This window comes from Erithacus rubecula (genome assembly GCF_903797595.1).
Source record: "Erithacus rubecula genome assembly, chromosome: 13".
Lineage (NCBI taxonomy): Eukaryota > Metazoa > Chordata > Aves > Passeriformes > Muscicapidae > Erithacus > Erithacus rubecula.
In genome coordinates this window covers 6,498,943-6,521,365 of record NC_136665.1, presented here as the reverse complement: position 1 = coordinate 6,521,365, position 22,423 = coordinate 6,498,943, and the positions used below count along the sequence as shown (strand labels likewise).

The 22,423-nt window shown below is 50.7% G+C and overlaps 1 protein-coding gene across 6 annotated transcripts; it reads right to left on the bottom strand.

The window, feature by feature from the left end:
* Window positions 1-7,246: 7,246 nt before the first annotated feature.
* Window positions 7,247-22,373, bottom strand: GLYCTK (glycerate kinase). 6 transcript variants are annotated; one of them, XM_079317473.1, is made up of 6 exons: window positions 22,256-22,350; window positions 15,851-15,934; window positions 13,538-13,933; window positions 13,016-13,167; window positions 11,077-11,252; window positions 7,247-10,462 (listed from the first exon to the last, which is right to left on the bottom strand). In XM_079317473.1, the coding sequence occupies exons 3-6, from the start codon at window positions 13,822-13,824 to the stop codon at window positions 9,557-9,559; spliced, it is 1,521 nt and encodes a 506-aa protein (XP_079173599.1). In that variant the 5' UTR covers window positions 13,825-13,933; window positions 15,851-15,934; window positions 22,256-22,350; the 3' UTR covers window positions 7,247-9,556. The 6 variants fall into 6 exon arrangements, with proteins under 6 accessions (XP_079173599.1, XP_079173601.1, XP_079173598.1 ...); XM_079317475.1 differs by lacking the exon at window positions 15,851-15,934 and adding an exon at window positions 18,853-18,905 and having other exon boundaries at window positions 22,256-22,277; XM_079317472.1 differs by lacking the exon at window positions 15,851-15,934 and having other exon boundaries at window positions 22,256-22,373.
* Between the last annotated feature and the right edge of the window lie 50 nt (window positions 22,374-22,423).

Below are 22,423 nucleotides of genomic sequence, written 5' to 3'. Positions count from 1 at the left end.
TCCAGGCTGGGGTGGTGATGGGCTCCCATGTCTCATCTCACACAGTTCAGGGGCTGCTCTCCATGCCAGGGAGGAGACTGGCGTCACGCCGAGACAAGAGGGGCAGGTCCCCTCCATCTGGTGCCCCTGGCTGGCTCCCAGCACGGGGGCAGGTGCTCCTGTCAGGAGTACACAAAACCCTATTGTGGAGGGCTTCCCTGGCTGGGCAGGGGCCCGTGCCAGCCCCAGCCCTGGCGGGCAAATGGCTCAGCCTGGCACATCCTCCTCTGGGCGCCCTGCAGAGGATGCTCCCCGTGCAGCCGCTGTCCCCTCCCCAGCAGCCCTGCTGGGTGGGCTGTGTCACCCACCCGCTGAAGTGCTGATGGTTTTATGCCCAGCACTTCATTATTTCCCTGGCTGCCACTGCCATGTGCTGGCTGTGACCCCGCCGAGCCTGACGCTGCCACTGCAGCCTGGGGAGCTAATGGCAGAAGCACACCACACGTGGAGTTTAATTATTGGCTTTCTTCCTTAACAGAGTACATTGGCTGACCTTAATGCAATTAATTAGGGCTTAATCAACTTCTGGTGGCTCAGCACAGCACACAGTGATTCCTGCCTTTCCAGGAGGGTTTATAAGAGGTTAAAGTGGTAAAGGGGAGCCTGTGATGTTGTTTGTGGGTTTTGTGGGGCTGTGCTGATAAGTGGAGTTGAGTTAGGCTGTGGGGTAGAATTTGTGTCCTTCTAGGCTGGGCTTGTTGCTGGACATGCTGTTAAAGGTAGGGGAGAGGTGAGCTGGACTCAGAAGTTGTGCCTGAAGTGATGCTTCTGCACAGAAGTGCTTATGCTGCTTGTTTTTGGCATCACACTGGGCTCAGGGGTGTTTTGTGCTGGGACTGTGGCTGGATTGTGCATTCAGCAGCTACTGCTGGGTGGCTCTTAGGTTTGCACCCAGAGTGCTGGCTGTGATGTGTGGGGAGCCCCTTCACCTCCCTGAGGTGAAAGCTGTCAGCCTTGAAGATGAGAAGTTGTTGGTCACTGGCTACTCCTGAGCAAGAGGGAGGCTCCTTCCCCTGCTTGCCCAGCAGCATTTAATAAATAATAGTTCTCATTAATATTGCAGAATGCCCCCTCCACCCCTGGCATGAACCTTTGGCTCTGTATCCCATGGCTCTTCTTGGCTTGCCTGCTGGGTGCCCCAAAAGCTTTTGGAGCCCCTAAAAAGCACAAAAACCTGTTGGCACACCTTGTGTCTCCCACTGCTGGCTTGAAGGTGTCTAAGCCAGCAGGTACCTGATGGCATAGCTGGTGAAGGGGTGCTCTGTCCTTGGGCTGCTGGCTTCACCTGGGGATGAAGTGACTCAGCCTTGGCCTTGCAGAAAGCCTCTGGCAGGGGAGGTGGCTCTGTGCAAGTGTGGCATGTCCTGGTGTCAGCTGTGGTGACAGTGGCTGAAACTATGGCACATCCTGCTATGTACCCTCACATCCTGCAAGCTTTGCATCCTCTCTGTGCCATCATGCCATAGCAGTTCCTGTCCCACAGTGGCATGTCCCCCCTCTGCTGCTGTTTCTTTGGGTGCCCATGTCCCTGACTGTGCCACCAAGTCCCCTTGTGCAGGATGCCTAGTGCTGGGACTGGGATGTGGCAGCAGGAGCTGTGCCAGGCACTGTTGCTGTCTTGTTTGCTTCAGTGCCAATTCATTAATAGCAAAAAGCTAATTAAGATTCCACAGCCCTTCCCACCCAGCCCTCTCCTTTGGAGGCTGGAGGATACTTATCTGCAGGATTTTGCTGCAGCCCTGTGTTCAAAGGACTCGGTTCTGTTCTGTCCCATCCCAGTGGTTTGTGTCCCTCTCTCTGCTCCTGGCTAATCCATGTGGCTAAAGTCCCTCAAAGCCCGGCAAATGGGAAGTGATATTTGCCAATAATCCCTCTGCTCTCCTGGGCAGGCTTCTCATATTACAGGTTTATTAAAAAAACACAAAACCCAGGCAGCAATAACTGTGGCCCCAGGGAGAGCCCAAGCACAGATTGTTCCTGGTCAAGCCCCACCTAACAGGAGAGCCCAGGCAGCAGAGCAGGCCCAGCCCCATCTCATGGAGCATCCCTGGGCAGAGCCCAGCCCCTCTTGCAAGCAGACAAGGAGTGAGCCACAATCCTCTTTCTCCTTAGGAAACACACAGAATTCCCATGAGTCACAGACTAAATCCAGTTTCTGCCCTCAAAGGCTGTAGGATAAACCCTGCTCTTGCTTACCAGGGCTCCCCATTCTGGTGCCAGCCCCCCTGGCCTTGGCATCTTCCCAATGCTGGGCTGGGCAGGAGCAGGACAGAGCCAGCACCACCTGCCTGGCACCTGCTAGGACAAACACAGACTCTGCTGCTGATTTTTTGCTTTGCTTTGCAGAGCTTTTGAGGAAACTTGCCCAGAATTTGGGATGCTGTTTGCTGTTTCTTCCAGGACAGAACAGTGATGTTGTTCCATTCTTTCCCAAAGTCTTGCTTCCTTAAGAATAGGTTTGTTCTGTGGGAAATTCAAACCACTAAATATGTGTAGTTGGAGGTGTTTTTGTTACTTGCAAAAAAAATCAATTTCTCTTCAAGGAGTCTTACTGCAGCTCGAAACATTTCATTGCATGGACTGGGGGTTTCCTTCTGGTTTTAAGTCAACATTTCCCCTCAAAATGTCACTCAGGGAAAGCTGCTTTTTTATAGCAAAAGTCTGTGATGACATTTTAAGTAGAGAAGAAAATTGCTGCTTCGTTTCAAAATGTCAACTTTGAGTGGGGTGGGCTTAGAGGTTTTTTTGTTTTTTTTCACTCCAGCGTTTCCCAGGGGAAAGGCAAAATGGTTTCATTGGACTCAAGTAACTCTTGCCCCCCCATCATCTCCAAAATAAATCTGTTGTGTTTTTTTTTTTTTTTTTTTTTTTTTTTAACCTGTTTGCATTTTTGTACCAGGGAAACTTTTGCCAAGAGAAGTTGTGCTCCGATGGGATGCTGCCTTGGGAAGGGACAACCCTGCTGCACCCAAACCTGAGCCCTCTATGGCAAATTCTCTGTCACCAAACTCCAGTGAGGACCTGTGGGAGAGACTCCACTGCTGCTGGCTGGCCTTGGTTGCTGTGGGAAGGATTGATGGCACATCCAGGTTTTGAAGCTCTCTTCCTTCTTTCCCTCTGTCTTGTGCTCCTGGTTTTATTTCACACAGCTCCCCTCAAAAATTGCTTGCTCTAGATTAGGCTAGAGACTGGAGTTATCTTCCTTTTATTTATTAGGGTAATTATACCTAATGATTCACATGCTCAGGGAGAGTAATTGCTCCCAAATACAGCGCTGGCAGTCTTCTCACCCAGCCGGGGTGCAGTGATTCACAAACACATCTTTTCCTACAATTCATCAGCTGATGATCCTGTAATTGCTGACTTGGTTTGGAGGCAGTTGAGGAGTGATCCTGGTGCTGCCCTCGTGGTGTTGGGTTCCCTCAGTGCTTGGTCACTTGGGAGTGTCCCCTCCCTGCCACCACAGTGCCCGGCACCATGAGCTTCTCTGTGGGTTTTGCTGGGGATTTTGGTTAGGTCAAGATCCTCAAACTGTGGGATTTGTGCTTTTTAAAGAGTTACTGAGTCAATCTGGCAAATTCCATGGCAGAGCCCGGCTGAGGGAAAGCAAAGGCTGGGAATGACCCCTCCATCCTCCAAAACGTGGCAGAGATGTGGTTTGACGCTCACCTTTTCACAGCTCTTGGAGCAGATGGGTGAGAGCCTTGGAAAGCCAAACCCCCCAAGTTTTGCACTGAAAAAAGCTTCTGTGTGGATGGATTCCCCCTTCCTTGGGGGTCTGGCAGCCCCCTGCACTGCCCCAGGGAGGGGACATGTGGAGACCCTTGCCTCAGGACTCCTGCACATCCACCATTCAGCCTGGGAAGGGGCATCAGTCTGTACCCTTCTGCACAGCTCCAACCCCTGGAGAAACCTGGGCACTGGGTGTGGAGGAAGGCTTTTGGGAGTGATTCCAAATGTTGATATTCTCCGTGCTACCCTGTGGCAAGGAAAGGCAGCCTGAGGCTTGAAATTCCTCCTGCTGGCTTGAGGGGATCCCAAGGTGATGGCTCTGGGGTGGCTCAGCCCTTTTGAAGCTGCTTAAGACAACACTCAGCTGGGAAGTGCTGGTTGGGCTGTGGTGTTCTGGGCCAGCAAAAAGTGTTTTTTGGTGCTGTGTGGTAACCAGTGTACTACTACTTTGGTGGCGGGGGGTTGTTTGTTTTGAGTGGGTTTTTTTTTTTTTTGTTTTGGTTTTTTTTTTGTTTGTTTGTTTTTAGGGGTTTTTTTGTTCTTTTTGTTCTTTTTTTTTTTTAGCTAGAAGACCCTTCCCTTTAGCTAGCAGACCCTTGCACTGCATGAGCCTGCACCCAGCACCTGTTCTCTCCTGCCCCAGGCACTGCTCCAGCTCTCCCATCCCGTGGATGCCAGAATTGCTGCCAGGATGTGAGCAGAAGGGGAGGAGGTGGCACAAAGCCCATTCTGCTGGTCACCACTTGGCTTCATCCCCAGCACTGCTTGGGTGGGCTCCCAGGGGACCCTGCCCTGACTGTCCCCCACCCCTGAGCATGGGGTTGTGCCAGTGCTGCTCTGTGAGTGCTCACTGAGGCACAGCTCCCTGGTTTCCTTCCACCCACATCCACCTCCTTAGAGGAGGATCCACACTTGTTCACGCTAGTGCCTGGCTCCTGTCAAGAGCTCCTGCAGGCAGCCAGGAGCTGCTCCCAATGGGCTGCCAGGGGATTTGGGATCTGAGAGCTGGGTGCTGACAGCTCCCTGTAACTGCTTGCTACAGCAACTGGGCCCTGCTCTCCCTGGTCAGATGGAGAAGGATGCTCTGACCTCCACAGTGAAGAGGCTGGCTCCTTTTTCTCCCTTCACCAGGTGTTTGTGGTGGTGCTGGAGGGTTGTGGTACCCACTGCCTTGGTGGGGCTGGTAAAGCTTGGGGGACAATGGTGAGACAAGCAGAGGGTTCCCAGGCTGGAGGAGCTCCAGCAGAGTGATGCTCAGATGGGTGTTGTGAGAGAGAAGGAGATCTGGGTGTAGCACAGAGCAAGTCTTGTCACAGCTCCTAGCAGGGAGTTGGGATGGGAGGCCCTTGTTAGCTGGGAGCAAGTGCTGACACCTCCTGGGGCTCCCTCTCCAGTGGCTCTGGACCTCCCAAGCTTTGTGCTGGCTGACACACTGCCTCTCTTGTCTGTTTGATGCAGGGCTCCTGTGTCTCCCCACAGACCCTGTACAGGGGCTGGGGGAATCCTGGGGGCTCCCTGGGGCATGGCCCCATTCCAGCAGGGGCTGAGGCAGCCACTGCAGAGGGACTGTGCCATCATTCTCCAGCATGGAGCATCTCACAGCCTGCTGTCTTGTATGGCTTTTTATTCCTATGTGATTATACATCCCACTTCATATAGGGATTGAAGCCGTGCAATACGCCGGGGTCCTGCGGCGGAGAGCAGCGCCTGTGCCTCAGAGGAGCCACCACAGCTGTCCTGGGGAGCTGGAGGAGGATTGCTGGCCTCAGCCTGGACTCCATCCTGCATCCCAGGCTCCCCAGCCCTCTTGGGATGCAGGCGAGGGGTGCCAAGCTGCTTTGGGGTGAGGCCAGCACGAGCTCACTACTTCTGCATCCCCTTGCAAGGGTGGGCCTGGTTCTGCACATCTGCTGTGGAGAGCCCCGGTGACTGCACTGGTGGGCTCATCCCTGGGGAATCTGCTGCTTCAGTTTTGTCCCTGACTCTGCTGGGACATGGGTGACAGCCTCTGGGTGCAGGCACTGCCAGCAGCAGAGGGGAGGAGGAAGAGGAAGAAGGTGCTGAGGAATGACCACGACAGCAAGGGCTGCCCCAGGCACGATGCTCTTCAAGGTTTCTCAAGAGGCCTCAGCTGCTCTTTCAAGGTTTGTGTTATATCTGTCACATTAGAAAAATAGTGAAAATCGTGGCTTGTGGAGGAGATGAAAGGCAGCCCCTTCCAATGCCTCCATAAAGAAAGGGCCCCATTAACACCTAGTGAATTATTGGCCATTAATCAGGCTCCGTGCAAAATAAAACCATCCACATTTATCATTATTGGATCCTTAATGAAGTGATAATGGGAATGCTGGGGAGCTGTGATATTAATGTCTTCTAAGAGGCAAGAGCAGAGCCAAGGGCGGCAGCCAAGATTTTTAATTTACTGCCAAAAGCTCGTGCTGTTAATAACGCTGTTACTTCTCCCAGCCGTTAGCACTGTTTGGCTACGAGCTGCCGACTTAGGAGAGCAAATCAACCCTGAAGATATCCAGACTTTGTTCACCTGCTCCACACCCAGCATCTGAACACATTTTTACCACCTGCTGTCCCAGTGTCCCCTGCCCATGTGTAGGGATATGGCCAGGGAGCTGCTGGCCATCTTCATCCAGCTGACTCCTTCCTGAAGGCTGGCTGGTGTACAAAGTTTTCTAATAAAAAGGGAAGGGACTGTGAGCATCAGGCCCCAGTGGCTCTTACTGTCCTCACTCTCTGTGACTTTTCTCCTTAGGCACCACCCAGGGTGGCACAGAGCTGGTACCAGCACAGCCCACACACGGGTTGCTCGGTGTGACTGCAGCCACGCTCTGGTTTCTTCATTTGTGCAGCTTCACTTCCATGAGGCCAATATCCCATCCAGGGACAAGCACGGACAAGCTGCAAAGCCCTGCTCAGCTGTGGTGACTCACTTGAGATCCCAGTGGGAAAGTCAATGCTCCTGCTAGCCCAGAGGCAAATCATTACCAGGCAGGTAAGCGATGCTCTCATGTCTTAAGGTTTGTGTTATCTCATAAATCCTGCGAAACCCGACCAGTGTGGCCCAAACGTGTGTTAGCTCATGCGTGGGACCTTTTGCCCTTTTGTGAAGGGACTGCAGGTCAGAGGGAGCTGGCTTTGGGCTGGAGCAATAGCAGGCAATTCCCTGCTGAGCACTGTCCAGAGGAATAAGATGATGCTTTGTCTGTGATGGCTGCGCACACTCCAACGCTCCTTTTGTCCCTAGGCAGAAGTTACACGAGGTACACCAAAGCAACCCCTTGGAAATGGAGCTTTGAGTTATCCAGGTAGAAGCATCAGAGAAGTATTTCTGTAGCCTGGGTGTTCTTACTGAACCTCCCCCTGGCCTGTTATCTCTTCATTAGGAAAGAAAGGACAAGAACAAAATCCATATATGGCAGCCAAGCAAAGGTAGATGGGAAATGCACTTCAAAGAGCTCCATCCTTTCAACAAACCTTTTATTAGATTTCTCTCCTCCCCAACGCACACTCTTTAATCATTATGAAAAGCCACCATTCAGGAAGCAAGGACACTGCTCAGGCTACCTGGGGTAGGCATTTCCCAGGAGAAGCCAGCCAGCACTAGCCCAAGGTCCTCTGAAATTGACTGGGAGGCAGCACAAGCAGCAGCTCCAAGCCCAGGGTGGTGCTCAGCAATGTGGCAGAGCTGTGGGCAGGGGGGTATGGTGGCCCTGTGGCAGTGTGCCCAGGCTGGCACACTGGACTGCTGCCCTGAACCGGAGTCACTCTGCACTCCACTGGAGCAGTGGTCCAGGGAGCATTCAGCAGGCTGTGCAGCCAGCTTTACTCAGTTACCCTGGCTGCAGCCCATACTTGTGGCTGTATTGCTGCCTGTGTTAGTGCCCCTGTGGAGCTGTCCTGCTGGGCATGGAGCGGGCCACCTGCCAGTGACCTCTGGAGACAAACACGGCACAAGCAGCTTCTCCTGCACAACCACCCCCTGACATTACAGGGGCACAGCCAGCTCTATAACGCTTGGCAGATTTTCCCCAGCAGATCTCGGAGCTGTTTGCCAGTGAGAGCAAGTTCAGGCATGTTACAGAAGACCTTCAGACTCCAAGGACAAATGAGATGCATGGATGAGTTTAAGCCACCGGGCAAGACTGAGGTTTTGAAATTCCCAGGGTTGTGCCTTATTCTGAGCCTGGGCTGTAGCCCAGACAGTCCAGCTGCCAGCCTGGCATTGACACCAGGCCCTGTGATGGTCCTGCTGATATCCCTACTTGTTAGATACTGGCTTCAAAACCGAAGTAGGGGGTTTTGCATCCTCCTCAAAACCCCACCCTCTGATCCACCTTGAAGTGGGGTGCAGAGCGCCTGGCTGTTCAGTGAGACACCACAGGGTGTTGGCACAACGGTGTATTTATGTCACGAGATGAGATCAGCCACACGGAGTAGGTCGGTCTGTCTGGAAAGAGTCTGAGTCAAGCGTGTCCTATTACATTAGAGCTGGATTTTCAAAGGAGCTCAGCTCCCACTTCGGCTCCGTAACAAACAGACGGATATTCAAAAGGAGTTGGACGTGCTGGGTCATACTGGCTGCTGAGCTGTAGTCCTTTGAATATCCAGCCAAACCGTCAGTGTGCCTGTTGCTGCAGGCAAAGCCCTCCTGAAATCCTGCCCCACTGTGAGCTCCATGTCCTGGGAAACCAAGCTCAGCTCTGCTCTCCCACATGGCACACTGCAGTAGGTGACAAAAACGTGACAACCACCGTGTCTTCCTGGTGCGTGTGGGGGGAGCAGCTCCCAGTCAGAGCACAGCTCTGGCAGATTTGCCCTTTGATCAGCTCAGCAGCATGGGTCAGGAGAGCTGAGCATGAAGGTTTCCTTGCCTTTTGTTCTGTGGAATTAGCAGAGTTAATCAGAATGACAGCGACTTCTGCCTCAGTGCAGAGGAAAGGTCAGTGGCTCAGGCTGGATGCACGACAGTTTTCTAGACAGTTGGAAAACACCATGAAAGCTCATAGCATACATGCTGCTGGCACAGAGGCTCTCCCAACAGGGACCAGCACAGAAGATGTCACTGTGGAGGAAGGGAGGCTGGAGGAGGGCTCCACACAGCTGGCTTGTGACTGCACTTCATTCATCCCCATCCTTGCACTGCACAGTGAAGGTATGTCATCCTCTTTGTCACTGTGCACTGCTCATGTCACCCAGCCAGTATCAAGAACTTCTCTCTGCCAGTGTGGTTCTTAGCCACACTCTTGGGTGTTTATCCTGCTGGACTTGGAGTCTCAATTCCCTGGTGCTGGGTGTCCCCTTCCCACCACATCCCCACTGCACCTCCATGTTTCAGGTGAGCAGGCCTTGCTTTTATATCCTTCAGTCACTGTAATTTGCTCCAGTGAACCCCTAAAACCCCACTGTTCTTGAGCTGGGTGCACTGGAAGTGCAATAGTGCAGCAAGGGCTCTCTGTGGTAGCCCTGCAATGGCCTCAACTTCCCCACATCTCTTAAATTAACTACAGTTGAAGCAGACACAAGTTTTAAATCCAGTTTCCTTGTCTGTAATGTGACCTCTTACCATCCTCTGATTCCCCCCAATTACAAGTGCTTGTTTTTGCTGTGGATATCCACTCATGTGTCTAATTAGTGGATTCTTTCTGTCAAAGACACTAGCAGACTCGACAGTGAGCCCTAATTTAAGTAGTTTGCATTTGTCCACAGCATTGGTGCATTCATTTACTCCTGCTCTTAATTAAGTGCATCTGGATATCTGCAGAGGGAGCTTTCATGATCTCTCCTTGGCTCTAATTAAAATGGCCTGGATGTCCATGACATTGGTGCCTGTCAAGCCTGTCACCAGGAGGTGACGCCCACCTTGGAACTGGCTGAAGAACGTGTAGGAGTCATTGTTCCTGAGAAAGGCTTCCACATCTAGGCCCTCCTGGAGTGCCTCAGCCACCAGCCCTGGGCTGCAGAAGGCTCCTGCTGCCTCGGTTGGCCCATCCTGCCCATCTGTTCCCCCGCTGAGGAAGAGGATCTCACACCTCCCCTGGGGGCTGCTGGCTCCTGTGGCCTGAGCCTTGTGCAGCCCCAGCCCCACATGCAGGGCCAGCTCCTGGTTCCTCCCTCCCTTGCCAGTTCCTTGGAGCTGGACTGTGGTTTCTCCACCAGCCAGGATGCAGACTGGTCTGTCAGGCCCCAATCCTCGCAGGGCCTGTAGAAACTCCTCCAGGTCCAAACCTGGGATCTGTAGCTCTGCTGCCAGCTGCAGGAGGCTCCCCTTCAGCTCATCACACGGGGGCCCCTCTCTGAGGCTGGTGAAGCCCAGGCAGAGCAGCTGGATCAGCTGGCAGTACAGTGTGGCAACACGGCCGACTTCCCCTTGGACTGCGGCACTCAGGACCAGAGCTGCATAGCCCAGGCCCTCAGCCTGGCGTTTGGCCTCTTCCAGAGCCAGTGTGTTGGACCCAAGGATGATGTTGGAAACATGGGAGTAGTTTTCTGGAGCAGTGGGCTTGGTGGGAGAGCTGGAGAGGACTGTTTGCACTGACTTGGGCAGGTTGTGCAGCAGGTTGTATTTGGTGAGTATCTGAAGGCAGTCTTGGACACTGTGGGAGCTGGCAGCAGTGGGCCCACTCGCTATGATGTCCACAGGGTCACCTATCACATCAGATAGGATGAGACTCACCACCTATGGAAAGAAATGCCCACAGATCATTGCAGGAGGCAAAGACAGGTGACCACAAAAGAGCCTTGGCATAAGCGCTGCTCTGAGTGCCATCCCTGCATCAAAGTAGGTGGAAACAGGGTAGGTCTTGGCTCATTTTTTATTTTATAGACTTGTGAGTGTCACCTTGCCCTTCTCAAACCCACAGATTTACAGTCCCTTTTGAAGCTGGACTATCATACTGGAAGCTGTAACCTGTGACACTGCACTTGTCAGGCCCACCTAGTGTGGGTTCAGCAATGGCACATGCTGAGAGCAGCCCCAGGAAAGCCAAGGGTCAGAGCTACCCTTGAAAGCACTGTGCTGAAGCACCAACACTTGGAAGTGGCTGCTAGGTGTGGGCTGAGGTCTGCAGAGTGGCACGATGGGATGGCTGATGTTTCCCAAGTCTGAATTCTCACTCTTCCATCTCTGAGTCCCTGAGAATTTTGGTCCTCAGTGAAATCTCAGCCAGAGAGCCCCAAAACAATGTGCAAAGTTGTTCACTCAGAATGGAAAAAAGCCTTGCAAGTTGGTTAAACCTCTGTTTTGAGGGTAGGTGGGTGATCTCTGGTCAAACAGGGGCTTTCCTTGGTTACCTGTGCAGGATGTGCCAGCTGGGCCAGCCCTCCACCCTTCAGCACGGACAGAGTCTTCCGGACAATGTTCAGCTCCTGTATGGCAGCTCCCCGGGAAGCCAACATCTTTGTGAGTTTCTCCTTCTCCTCCAGGAGGATGGGAGGGATGGGAGCAGGCAGTAGGGCTGATCCACCCCCTAGGGTGCAGAAGAGAGGGCAAGGACATCAGGATAGCAGGAAAAGGAGGATAAAGGAGAGCAAGGCTTTGGCCTTTTAGCTTCCTTCACCAGCATCTGGAGGAAAGCAGAGGTGATTGGGGACCTAAGCTAACATCTCTGAAAAATTCAGTCATCTTCAACAGTATTCAACTGCTGTCCTGCACTCTCTACAGTCAGCTACACTTCACCTAGGCAGTGTGAGCCTGGCTGGATGGGGGGATGACAGAAAAGGGACAGCAACTGTCCTCACTTCTGCACTGGGCTACAAGTGGGTCCTCACTGATATTCAGGGGTTACTAGGATAGGTGAACAGGCCCTCCACAGCTCACACAGCAGTCAGTGCTGTGCATATGGAGACACTGCCTGCTTTGGTGGCTCCATTTATTCAGGATAGTGTGTAAAAGCATTGTCTAGGGATGCAGCAAGAATGGAAACTGCTGAACTGCACTTATCTAGGCCTGAGAGGAAAGAAAAGGGGGCACAGTAATGCAAAGGACAAACCATGCCCCGAGTCCAGGGTGATAGCTTCACTGATGGGAATTCTATCTGATACAAGGAGGCATTGGAAATGTGGAAAAGAAGGCAAGGTTCTAATGGAAAAGTGGAATGGATGGAAAATACAGTGGAGAAAAGAGCAAGGTCTGTGCAGAGAGTGAGCATGCACAGAAGTACAACTGAATGCTACTGTCAAAATACAAAGCCTGCTCAGAGGTTTGAGACAAATCAGCATCAATAAAACATGATGAGCAAGAAAAACAAATGCAAATGCCTGTGCTTCAGTCAATAGCCAGGGATCTAGCTGAGGCAGGAGCAGTTGGGGACCGGCTGCTGTGTGGGAGTGCACATGCATAGGGAGTCACAGCCACGGGGAGATCCTGTACAGGCTCCCTGAAGGGCTGAGGAGTCTCTTGGAGATCCCTGTAGCCAAAAGACAGGAGGAAGCTCAGGGGAATCCCCAGAAAGCACAGCTAGCTTCCAGTCACTTGGGTGTTTGCCTAATGGCACTGCTCTCTCCATATCAGATCAGGCTGCAACATCCACAGAGGAATAAACACTGAGCAGAGGAGACCAAGGCCTTTCTGCAGATCTGTTCCAAGCCCCTGCATGCTTTTTGCCCTGTGACAGCTCAGGATGAGGTGATGCCACAGCATCCCTCTGATGCATCTTCTTACACAGCCCTGGATCTGGGGGCCACTAGCCAGGCTCTGGGAGTGTGCAGGGCTGCCCCTGCAAGGTGTGCAGCTTACTGTGGTACCTGGAGGCCTCATTTCCACTATCTGGGAGGGAGGCAAGGCCTGGGAAAGGTCAGTCCCAAATCTCAGCTTTCAGACTCACACTCCTGCACAAATGCAGAGCATGCAAGTCTACCAAGTGCTTGCTTTTCCAAGTCTGCATTTCCAAATGTGAGGGGGCAGGAAAATGTGTCTCTTTGCCAAGAGGTGAGAACACCTGCCAGGCTGTGCCCAGAGGTGCCACTTCACTATGATGGCACAACCACAGGACCCAGCCTGTGCAGCTCAGCCTCTCTCCAGTGCTGGGAGGCAGTGTAGCCACTGCAGCCACAGGAAGTTGTGTGCTCTCTCTTTCTGCACCCCTGGAGAAAGGATGGTAGAAGGAAGAGGAAAAATCAGAAGTGCAGGTGTCCACACTGAAGGGGCTGGCAGAGCACAGCACTCCCTTGCTGGGTGGGCAGGCAGCTGGGGTCCCTCAGCAGATCCCATTCCCTGGGATCCCCACACTACCTGAGATGAGCACAAGAAGCAGGTCATCTGCAGTCAGACCCTCAGCCAGCTCCTGGATGGCAACTGCTCCCTTCAGAGCCTCTGCATCTGGGAGGTTGTTCCTGGCACCTTCGATGACCTCGATTTTGCTGTGTGGCTTCAGTAGCATCTCCCTGGTGAGTAAGAGAGGAAATTACACCACAGATCTGTGCACCCACACAGGCAGCCAGGCTGTCACCTGCAGGTGCCTGGTGTACCTGGCACACAGTGAGTGACCAGGACAAGCAAGTGGCCTTTGCTGAGTGACTCTTCCCCACAGCTGCAGAGTCAGCACATCCAGCACAAGAGGTGGGCTGCATCACTGGTGTCACTGGGATGTGATGGTGGTTGAATATGAGAATGGTGGGGTGGATGGGGTGGGCAACAAAGCAAGGGCACCTCAAAAGGACTTAAGGTGTTTACAGCAACATCCCACAAAGGACAAATCTGGCAGCCTACACCCCTCCTTCCTGCACCCCAAAATTGTCCAGAAACAGTCCTTACTGCATTCCTGCTCGCTGCAGGCTCTCCTGGATCCCTAGTGGCACATTGATAATCCCCCGAGTGAGGTGGTCTCCCAGGATCTCTTCTGCTGCTGCAGCCATCCCCAGCACAGCTTTTCCAAAACCCACCAGGTACAGGTCCCTCTTCAGTGGAAAGGCCTGGTCCTTCACCAGCAGCTGAGGGCACCCACCTCTCTGGAGCTTCAGAGCCCTCCTGAGCATGGGAGCTGGGCGGATGGTGCTGACAGCGCCATAGAACAGGGACAGAGCGTGCTCACGGAGGGACATGGTGCACAGGCTGGCAGGGCTCAGCCACTCTGCCTTCTGGGGTGGGCTTGTGCACCCTCTGCCACCACTGGCAAGGCCTCAAGGGCTGAGACAGATCACAGACTCCAACCTGCAAGGGAAAGCGAACATTTTTACTAGTAGGAGAGACAGGGCTGTCACAGTAAGAACAGAGAGGTCAAAACATGAACCATGGAACTCTAGCTCCTGTTTTCCCTAGATTCAGGTGCTACACGAGCAGCATTTTCTAACTTTTCCCCAGGCAGGAAGAAGGGAAGGACAGTGTCACATTCAAATGATGTGTCAGCTCGTGGTTCCCCTGCAATCTCATACCTCCTGCAGGGAAGGTGAGCTCTGCCAGCCAGCTTCTCCATCACTGTGGGTTTGCCGCTGGCATGCCATCATTTCTACTTGCTTAGCATTTGACACCTTTCCAAATTGTGGAAGCTGCTGTCTGTCCTGGAGAGAGCAGGGCATCTGGGTGGAACAGCTTTTCACTACATTAACTCCCTTCCCCATGCTAGCCAAATGCTGATGTCATCCTCTGGCTGTGCATTGCCCCGTGTGTCCCTCCAGCATCAGACACAGACTGAGGAGAAACAACAGCCTTGTTGGCTGCCTCCTCCCTTGCTGCTGGTGGCCACAGAGAGACCAGTAATAAGGTTTCTTCACCAAACAGCAAATAACACAAAGCTTCATTTACCTTTCTCTTTTTGTCTTCGTTTTCCATTAAAATAATATTTAGAGCCCAAGTAAGAATTCATATCCAGGCAAAGTTGCCAGCCATGTCTGTGAAAGCCCATTTGAGCTGCTCTCCACTGAGCATTAGCATTATCTGCAACAGATCTGTGCATGGACCACAAGATCTCAGCTGCTCAAGGGCAGATACTTGTCTTGACAGAGGAAAGGTGGCCCCTGCCAGCACACACACATCTATTCCCTGCCAGCATTTCTCCTTTCTTCTGTTAACTGGCAGCAAGTTTACTGCTGGTTTCTGAGGATCAAAGATCCTTGTGATCTGCATCTCTCCTGCTCATGGCATTTAAGGCAGGATGCCAGGAGGCTGAAGCAGCCAGGGCAGCACACTTGATCACAGACCCATTGAAATTACCTCAGAGAGTTAGTCCTCTCTAGTAAGTGGATGTATTTTGTGCAAGGGCTTCTTTTAGGACAGCTCAGGAGTCCAGAGGTCTCTTTGTCCTGACACTCACATAGCATTGCAAGGTGTTAATCATTAAGCTGGACAAGCTTTTCAACAGCTCCTCTGGGTCAAAATGTGCCTTATTTTGCTGCATGGACCCAAAGATTCAACACAAAAAGCCCTCTACACACCTTTTCAGGCATTGAAACTTGGGTACACTCTGAAATCTTGGGACAAGGGACTTGCAGGTAAGGCTATACAGAGAATCAAAGGTTTGTCAGAAAGAACCCCAAGAATCACTGAAGTAGGAAAAGAGCCTTAATAACAAGGCTAACAGTAAACCATTCATTGCAAAGGAGAAAATATTTTAAAGCCAAAAGCCAAGGCAGATTAACTACCTATGTGCACTCCCTTTAGGTGCTGGTCAGGACTGTCTTTTCAACCAGGAGGAGACAGGAGAACAAAAGACAGGGTGGCCTCACCACTTTGTTACTAGACTCTTCAACTTCATGGCAGCTGATGCTGCCGGAGTTTAAACCACTGACCCCACTTCAATGAGGGCCAGAGTAACTGTGCTGACCTCAGTGAAGGCAGCTGTGCACCTCTCAGGAACTCAGACAAGCATCTCTGCTCCCAGCAGCTCTCTAATTCACGGTGGCACAGTGCAATCAGAGGAAGGTGCTACAAAGCAGAGGTGCATCACACCCCAGGTCACCTGTCTGAGCTGCAACACAGGGTTTGCAAGAATGGCTGTAGAAGAAAAGCTTAAAGAGAGTCAGAGGAGTTTAAAGAAATAAAGCCCCAAAGTTTTTAAAAGGATTTGTCTCTGCCTTGATGTTTCTGTGCAAGGCTGACCCTGGAGCCTGGGAAAGTTGAGCACAACCAGACCTGTAACTGTGGCTCCTGTCACACGTGCCCTCCTGGCAGCCCCGTTCAGCTCCAGCTCCAGACACGACAAGCAATCCTCTCCTCCTGGAGGAGGAAAAACTAAATGCCAGCTTAATTCATCTGGCACTTGTGTACATATTGCTAATGCTTATTCTGGAAAGCATTTCAGTACAATAGCAGGCATGTAATCTGTTTTCTGCACTCTGAACTCAGATTATATTTTAACCACTGAGGCCTGATCCATTCTGTGGAAGTCAGCAAGAGCCTTTCTGTTGCATTTCAGGATTTTGGGGTCCACTGACTGACAGTGATCTCAGAGCACAGGTGTAAAGGCAGAATAAATACAGTGTAAAACCCCCTTTTTACACTTTCAGAGGTTATCCAACTTTATACCAGTGCAACAGAGAGCTGAATTTGGCACAGATCCACTTGCTTTGGATGTCTCAGTGTGTGACTCTGCTCCTTGTCAGCTCTGATTAGACACACAGGCTCACTGGAGGCTCCCCTTGGAATGGGGGTGCTGCTAATGATACCACAAATCCGTTTTTATGTAACTTATTTATACAGTCTCAGGCACTGGGTACTAAATGTCATCAGGGAACAGCTATAAATCAGTGCTATGAAATCCACTGTAGATATTAACAAAAAATAAAACTCCTACTCATTTTACTAAGGCTTTAAAAACAAGATCAAGAGAACTGAATATCACCCCAAAACACAGGCAGTTGTAGAAAGAAAAATAACCCAAATGGCAGCTCTCAGGCTCCTTCCCCAGATGGTGGGCTTAGAAGTGGTGTAATTGCCTGTTAACTGCTACATATTGCACGAGGGGAAATTACACCCTCATATCCCTGCCTTTTCCTCTTCCTACTGCTGGCTGTGAGGAATCTAGGCTGGGAGAAGGGGCTGATGATGTGACTCATATTACTTCATACACTAATCTTAGTTTCCCAGTTTCTCAGGAAAATCACTTAGGGATAAATGAGCCCTCTTGTATATAGATATAAGGTGACAAGCTATAGGCACGAGTGAGGTTCAGGTTTCACACCTTCCCTTTGTCCCTGGTTGGGATAATTTGGAGTTGGGATATAGACAGTCTTTTGAAAAGTTTCCTGTAAGTTCACACTAAGCTTGGGATGAGAATGATGCTAAGAATTGCCTGTTCCAAAGAGAGCTGGAGGATTGTAAGGGGTTTAGATTAATCCCCTTTAAATGAAAACTTCCTCCGCTTTCATTCATGAATAATCTACGCACTTATAATAATCTGCACACACCATTATAAACCCTTTCTTCAGAGGGCTCCTCCTAAGCCTGCAGAAATTTCCACTGTTCACTCTCACACCAAAAAGCAGCAAAACACCAGCTTCTCGTTTTCACCTTCTCTGGGAAAGAGGGATGGGAAGGAGCTGGACTGTGATAAAATACAGGCAAAACGCTCGTTTGCATTACCTTTCATTAACTTTTTAATTAAAGCTATTCTGCAGGCAAGGAGCCAAAGTCAGGGAGAGACTGAAACAATCCAGCAGTAGGAGCAGAAATGTGGTAAAACTGCCAAGTAAATTGGATGGTGGCAAGAGACCAAAAGCATGGACATAGCAGGGCAGAGTGAGCCATAAACTTGGAGGCACACTGGGGAAGAAAAGAGTGAACAAATGAGCTGGCCATGCCCATGCAGTGAGAAAAATGAGCCAGCACCTCACTCCATGGCAGGTACTTGAAAGCTAGAAAAATACTCCTTTCTTGGGACCAGTCTACCATCACTGGGCAGAGCTGAGCTGTTCCAGGTGCTGTGGTTGGAGGTTTGCTCAAGGATTTGCATCCTTGGCTTGTGGTTTTTTTGAAGTTGGGGCAATTGAGCTTGTTGCAGGCCAACCCAACCACACACATATCCTGAGTCTTTCAGGTGCTGTGAGATCAGAGGATGCTGTGCCAGAATGTCTGATTTAACTGAGAACTTCAGGGACCTAGGTTACTTTAGCTTCAATGCCATCAAGATGCCTCTGGATTTCCTCCAGAACTAGTGGCTAGTCCACCTTGTACAGGGTCAACTTCAAAATCTCTGAGGGGCTAAGGAAAATATTTAAGATAGCACTGGATCAAACCCCAGTTGCTGGAGGATAATTTTGAGCTCAAGCTCTAAGAGACAGATTGCAGTAGTAAACTCCTAGACACAGCAAGTTGTAGCAGTCTCTTGCTCCTCGTTTTTCTTGCTGCACGACTTTTTTCTGGCCTCTCAGAATTTAAATTACTGACAGACTCACTAAGGCTCCCTGCTTCTATTTCTCCTGCATCACCAGGGGAATTTACCTATGAAGTACAACAGAGAGGAGATTTTACTGCCTTAAACTCCCCCGTTCCCACTTACTGACACATCTCCTCTATCATTTGATATATCAACTTTAATTTGCCTGGTGAGCCCTGCTCAAACCCAAGCTTGCTGCTCCACATGGTCCCAAAAGCATTACAAGAAAATTTTCCAGGAGATGCACTGAACCCAGGAGGGAAACAATGCAGTGAAGGCTTGTTCCAAGTGACTATTCTGGGAGGATTAGATGGGGGATTTTTTCAAGACTAATCTCTTTAAATGAAAATTTCAGAATTTGATTAATTTTTTAATCTGCACATGGATTTGCATAAAATTACTGCACTGCCTCATTCACATTGGGCAAAAAAGAAAATGTCTGCAGCAAGGATGTGCAGCTATGAAGGGTCTGGTGCACGAGTGGGGGTGCAGGGACAGGGTGAGGGGCCCTTTGCCCCCTCTAACTGCAGTGCTCCTCCTGAATCCATAAGTGGGAAAAAGGATGAGGGTGGTCAGCAGCACTATGATGAGGCCAGAGGGTTTGCCAGGCAGGAAAGAGAGAAGTAGGATGGAGCCTGGATACCTTTGTTTTAAAAATATGCTGAGCTCTGGGAAACCCAGGACTCCTAGTCTCCAGTACAGGGCTTTCTATATGTTGCCTGGAAAAGAAATATGTTGCTCTCATGACTGATTTACTCACCAGGAAAGTGTCAATAGGGTCTCTTTGCCTTTGATGGGGAATGTGGCTTAAGGCTAAACACAGGGAAGATAAGTGTTCTATTCAGCATTTTATATATATAGATCAGTATCATTAGCAAAAAAAAAATTAACTGGATCTGACATGTGCATCTTACTAGTTTTTCTAGGTCACACTCCCTTCACTCCCTATATACCTTTTGGAAATGATTTTCCCATGCTCTGGGGATTGCAAGGAAGAAAAAATTTTCACTAAAAATTCTTCTGTAGCTCAACACAGAACACTACTACCCTGAAGCCAAGCCCATGCCAAGTCTACTTCCTTTCATGCTGTAATTTCTCAAACTCCCTATTCTGAGTCAACTTGCCATCAAAGATGAGAGTAATTTAAAATCCAGGGAAGGATCACAGTATTCTAGAGAAGATGAAAAGCTGGAAGCCTTGAGGACTGGAATAGTAGAAAGGGGTTGAAATTCAGTGCTGTGAAATACAAGGTCATGGTCTTTGGGATTAATAGCAGAAAATTATGAGCTCCTCAGCTGGAAATAACATAAGAGGAGAAAGAGCCAGGATTCTTAATCAGTCACAGGATGACAATTACAGCTGCCCTCTGGGCTGAGACAAGAGGCTGTGGGGAACGTGGAAAGCAGCAGATGTGAACTGCCTGGACTTTGCTGAGGTTTTTGACATCATTCCTGTGAGCATGCTGGAGGCTGGGCTGGGCAATCACAGCCAGCCCTGCTGGAAACCAGCCTGAGCACTGGGCTCAGAGGGCAGACAGCAGTGGCTCGGGGTCCAGCTGCCATCTGGTAATCAACAGGGACTCTGCTGGGGTCCGTGTCACCCCACAGCTTCATTAGTGACCTGGAGAGCAGCACACAGAGCTTAATTTGGGGGAACTGCTGATGGAGGCACCTTCCAGAGGAACTGTGATAAACTCAAGGTTAGAGCCCACAGAAACCTCAGGGCACTGTAGTAGGCACTCAGTAGGGAGGGAGAAGTGTGAATTTTTGCTGCTGAGCAAGCACAAGTCCCTGTATTGTGCAAGTACCAGTGGTATCAAATACAGAAATGCATAGGTAGAATAACTGCATTTGATCAATATGAATCAAGCAGCAATTAAACGTTTTTTCCATTAACTAATTTCACAGGGGCATTATCCATAATTCCTACTTAATATGACTTTTTCTAGGAGATCCAATTATCCTGCCAGCTAAATTCCAGCTTGGTATAAACTGACAAACTAAGTTCCAACGATTAGGAAGAAAGGCAGAAGAATTAAAAGGAAGTGACAAAATATCAAATCAACAACCCACGGTGTTATACAACTCTAAAACTTAGCTAAGTATTGTAGGTGTTTTGAAGTAAATTGTCTTATGATGTTATTGGTGAGTCACCTCCGGGGCCTGCAGGAGATAATCCAGGCTTTGATCCTGTAATTTAGAGTGTGCAGGAGGCACGACATTCTGAGCTTTTCTAAAACCTCTCATCACATGAAAATCACTTGTGGGTTTTGAACTGGCCTAACAAAGGGGAAGCTGACCCTGAGACCCTCAGGAGGAATGAGGGAGTGTTTTGGTATCCCTGGACTCCTGTGTGAAAGTCTTGACTTTGTTTCAAAGTAGAAAAGGTAAATCATTCTCAGGAGCCAATCCCACTGCAGCTTGAAAGGATGAGTCGGGTGAAATCTCTAAACATGTAAAAAGAGAGCTCCAGCAAGCAAACAGCAAGGGAGAGGACTGGAAAAGAAATACTTAACTAAACCAGACATGCACACAAAATAATCCAGCCTGTTTGAAGGACGTGCAGAGCTTTAACAGTCCCTGGACTTGCTGAGGTTTGACCACAGGAGGGCAACAGGATCCAAAAGCAAAATCAAACTCTGTTCTGGACACTTGAAAGAGAAATGCAATTAACGTTCAGGAAAGCATCTACAGTTTATTCTTTTCTTTTGAATTTCTGAGGGACAAAAGTGACAAAATCTGATGGTTTCTAAAATTAAAGTAGCGGAAAACTTTGTGGGGTGAGATTCTCATAGCTATTCTTATACTCTGAGAACAGCTTTTTAAGGTAAGAAATACACAAAAACATGCACACTGAGCCTGTCATCAGGATTTGTGATAGCAAAAAACAGTTCCAAGGTGTGTGTACTGGAGCAGCATCCTCAAAAGCCACCATGTGTTTTTCAAAGGCTTAAGTGTGTGCTGCCCACCTTTATCTGAGAGCTTATGAGGTGTAGGAGCATTGTGCTCCAGCTGTGGTGTTGCTGTAGTATTGCCAACAAGTTTTTAGAGGAATAAAATTTTCTGTGGAATAAAACTGTGAAGTAACTGGACTGAAAATAGGAGAGGAAGGATGAGAAAGTGATCACGGTGTATTTCAAAGGAGGGAGAGCTGACTGGTGCTCCCTGGTCATGCTGGGCTCTGCCGAGATGCCAGCACAGCACGTGTGCCCCATAAACGATTTCACAGAAGCACAAAATCAACAGTGCTGGAAAAGAACCCTGAGACATTGAGTACCACTGTATCACCCCAGACCATGGCACCAAGTGCCATATCCAGCCTTTCCTGAACACCTCCACATCCCCCTGAGCAGCCCATTCCAATATCTAAGCATCCATGCTCTGAAGAAATTCTTTCTGATGTCCAACCTAAACCTCCCCTGGCACAGCTTGAGGCTCATCCTGTCAGTGGTTAGCTGGCCAAGCCCCACCTGGCTACAACCTCCTTTGGGGGAGTTGTAAAGAGCGACAAGCTCACTCTTGAGCCTCTTTTTCTCCAGGATAAATACCCGCAGCTCTCTCAGCCGCTTTTTCACATGACTTATGCTCCAGACCCTTCCTCAGCTCTGCTGCCCTTCTTTGGACCTGCTCAGTATTTCAATATCCTTCCTGAATTGAGGGGCGCAGAACCGGACACAGCACTCAAAGCGTGGCCTCACTGTAACAGAGTATGCACCACCAGTGCCAGTACAGAGAGACAATCAGTGCCCTGGTCCTGCTGGCCACACTATGACTGGTACAGGCCAGGAGCCACTGCGCCCTCTTGGTCACTCGGGCACGCCTGGGCTCATGCTCAGCCGGCTGCCGACCAACGCATTTCTCTCCAGTTTCCACTGGAAGCTCGGAAAAACGCCTTAAATCGACATAACACGGGGAGCACCCCGCCCGGGGTGAGGCTGAGCCCGGGTTCCCGCGGCCCCTCACAACGCGACAGCGCCCGCCCTGCCCGGCACCGGAAGTGACGCGTCCCGCCGGCGCGAAGCCATTGCCAGCTCTAGGGTATGACGTCATGGCCTCCACCCGACCCCCCACTCCTGAATAGGCACAGACGGGCGGGTGCCTAAAGAACTGGTAATGAACTCCGGCCCCGCCACAGCCGCTCGGCCCTGCGCAGTCCCTTCCCACCTCGAGCCCCGGGAGCAGCGAGGACGGTGACAGACGCTGACAGTTACGGCGGGCCGGGAGCGCGCAGGCCTTTCTGCCATTCCTGCCACACTCAAAATGGCCGCCGGACAGGGGCCACCCCGCCCTCCCCGTCCCAGCAGCCCGTGCGCGCGCCCCCCTCACGCCCCT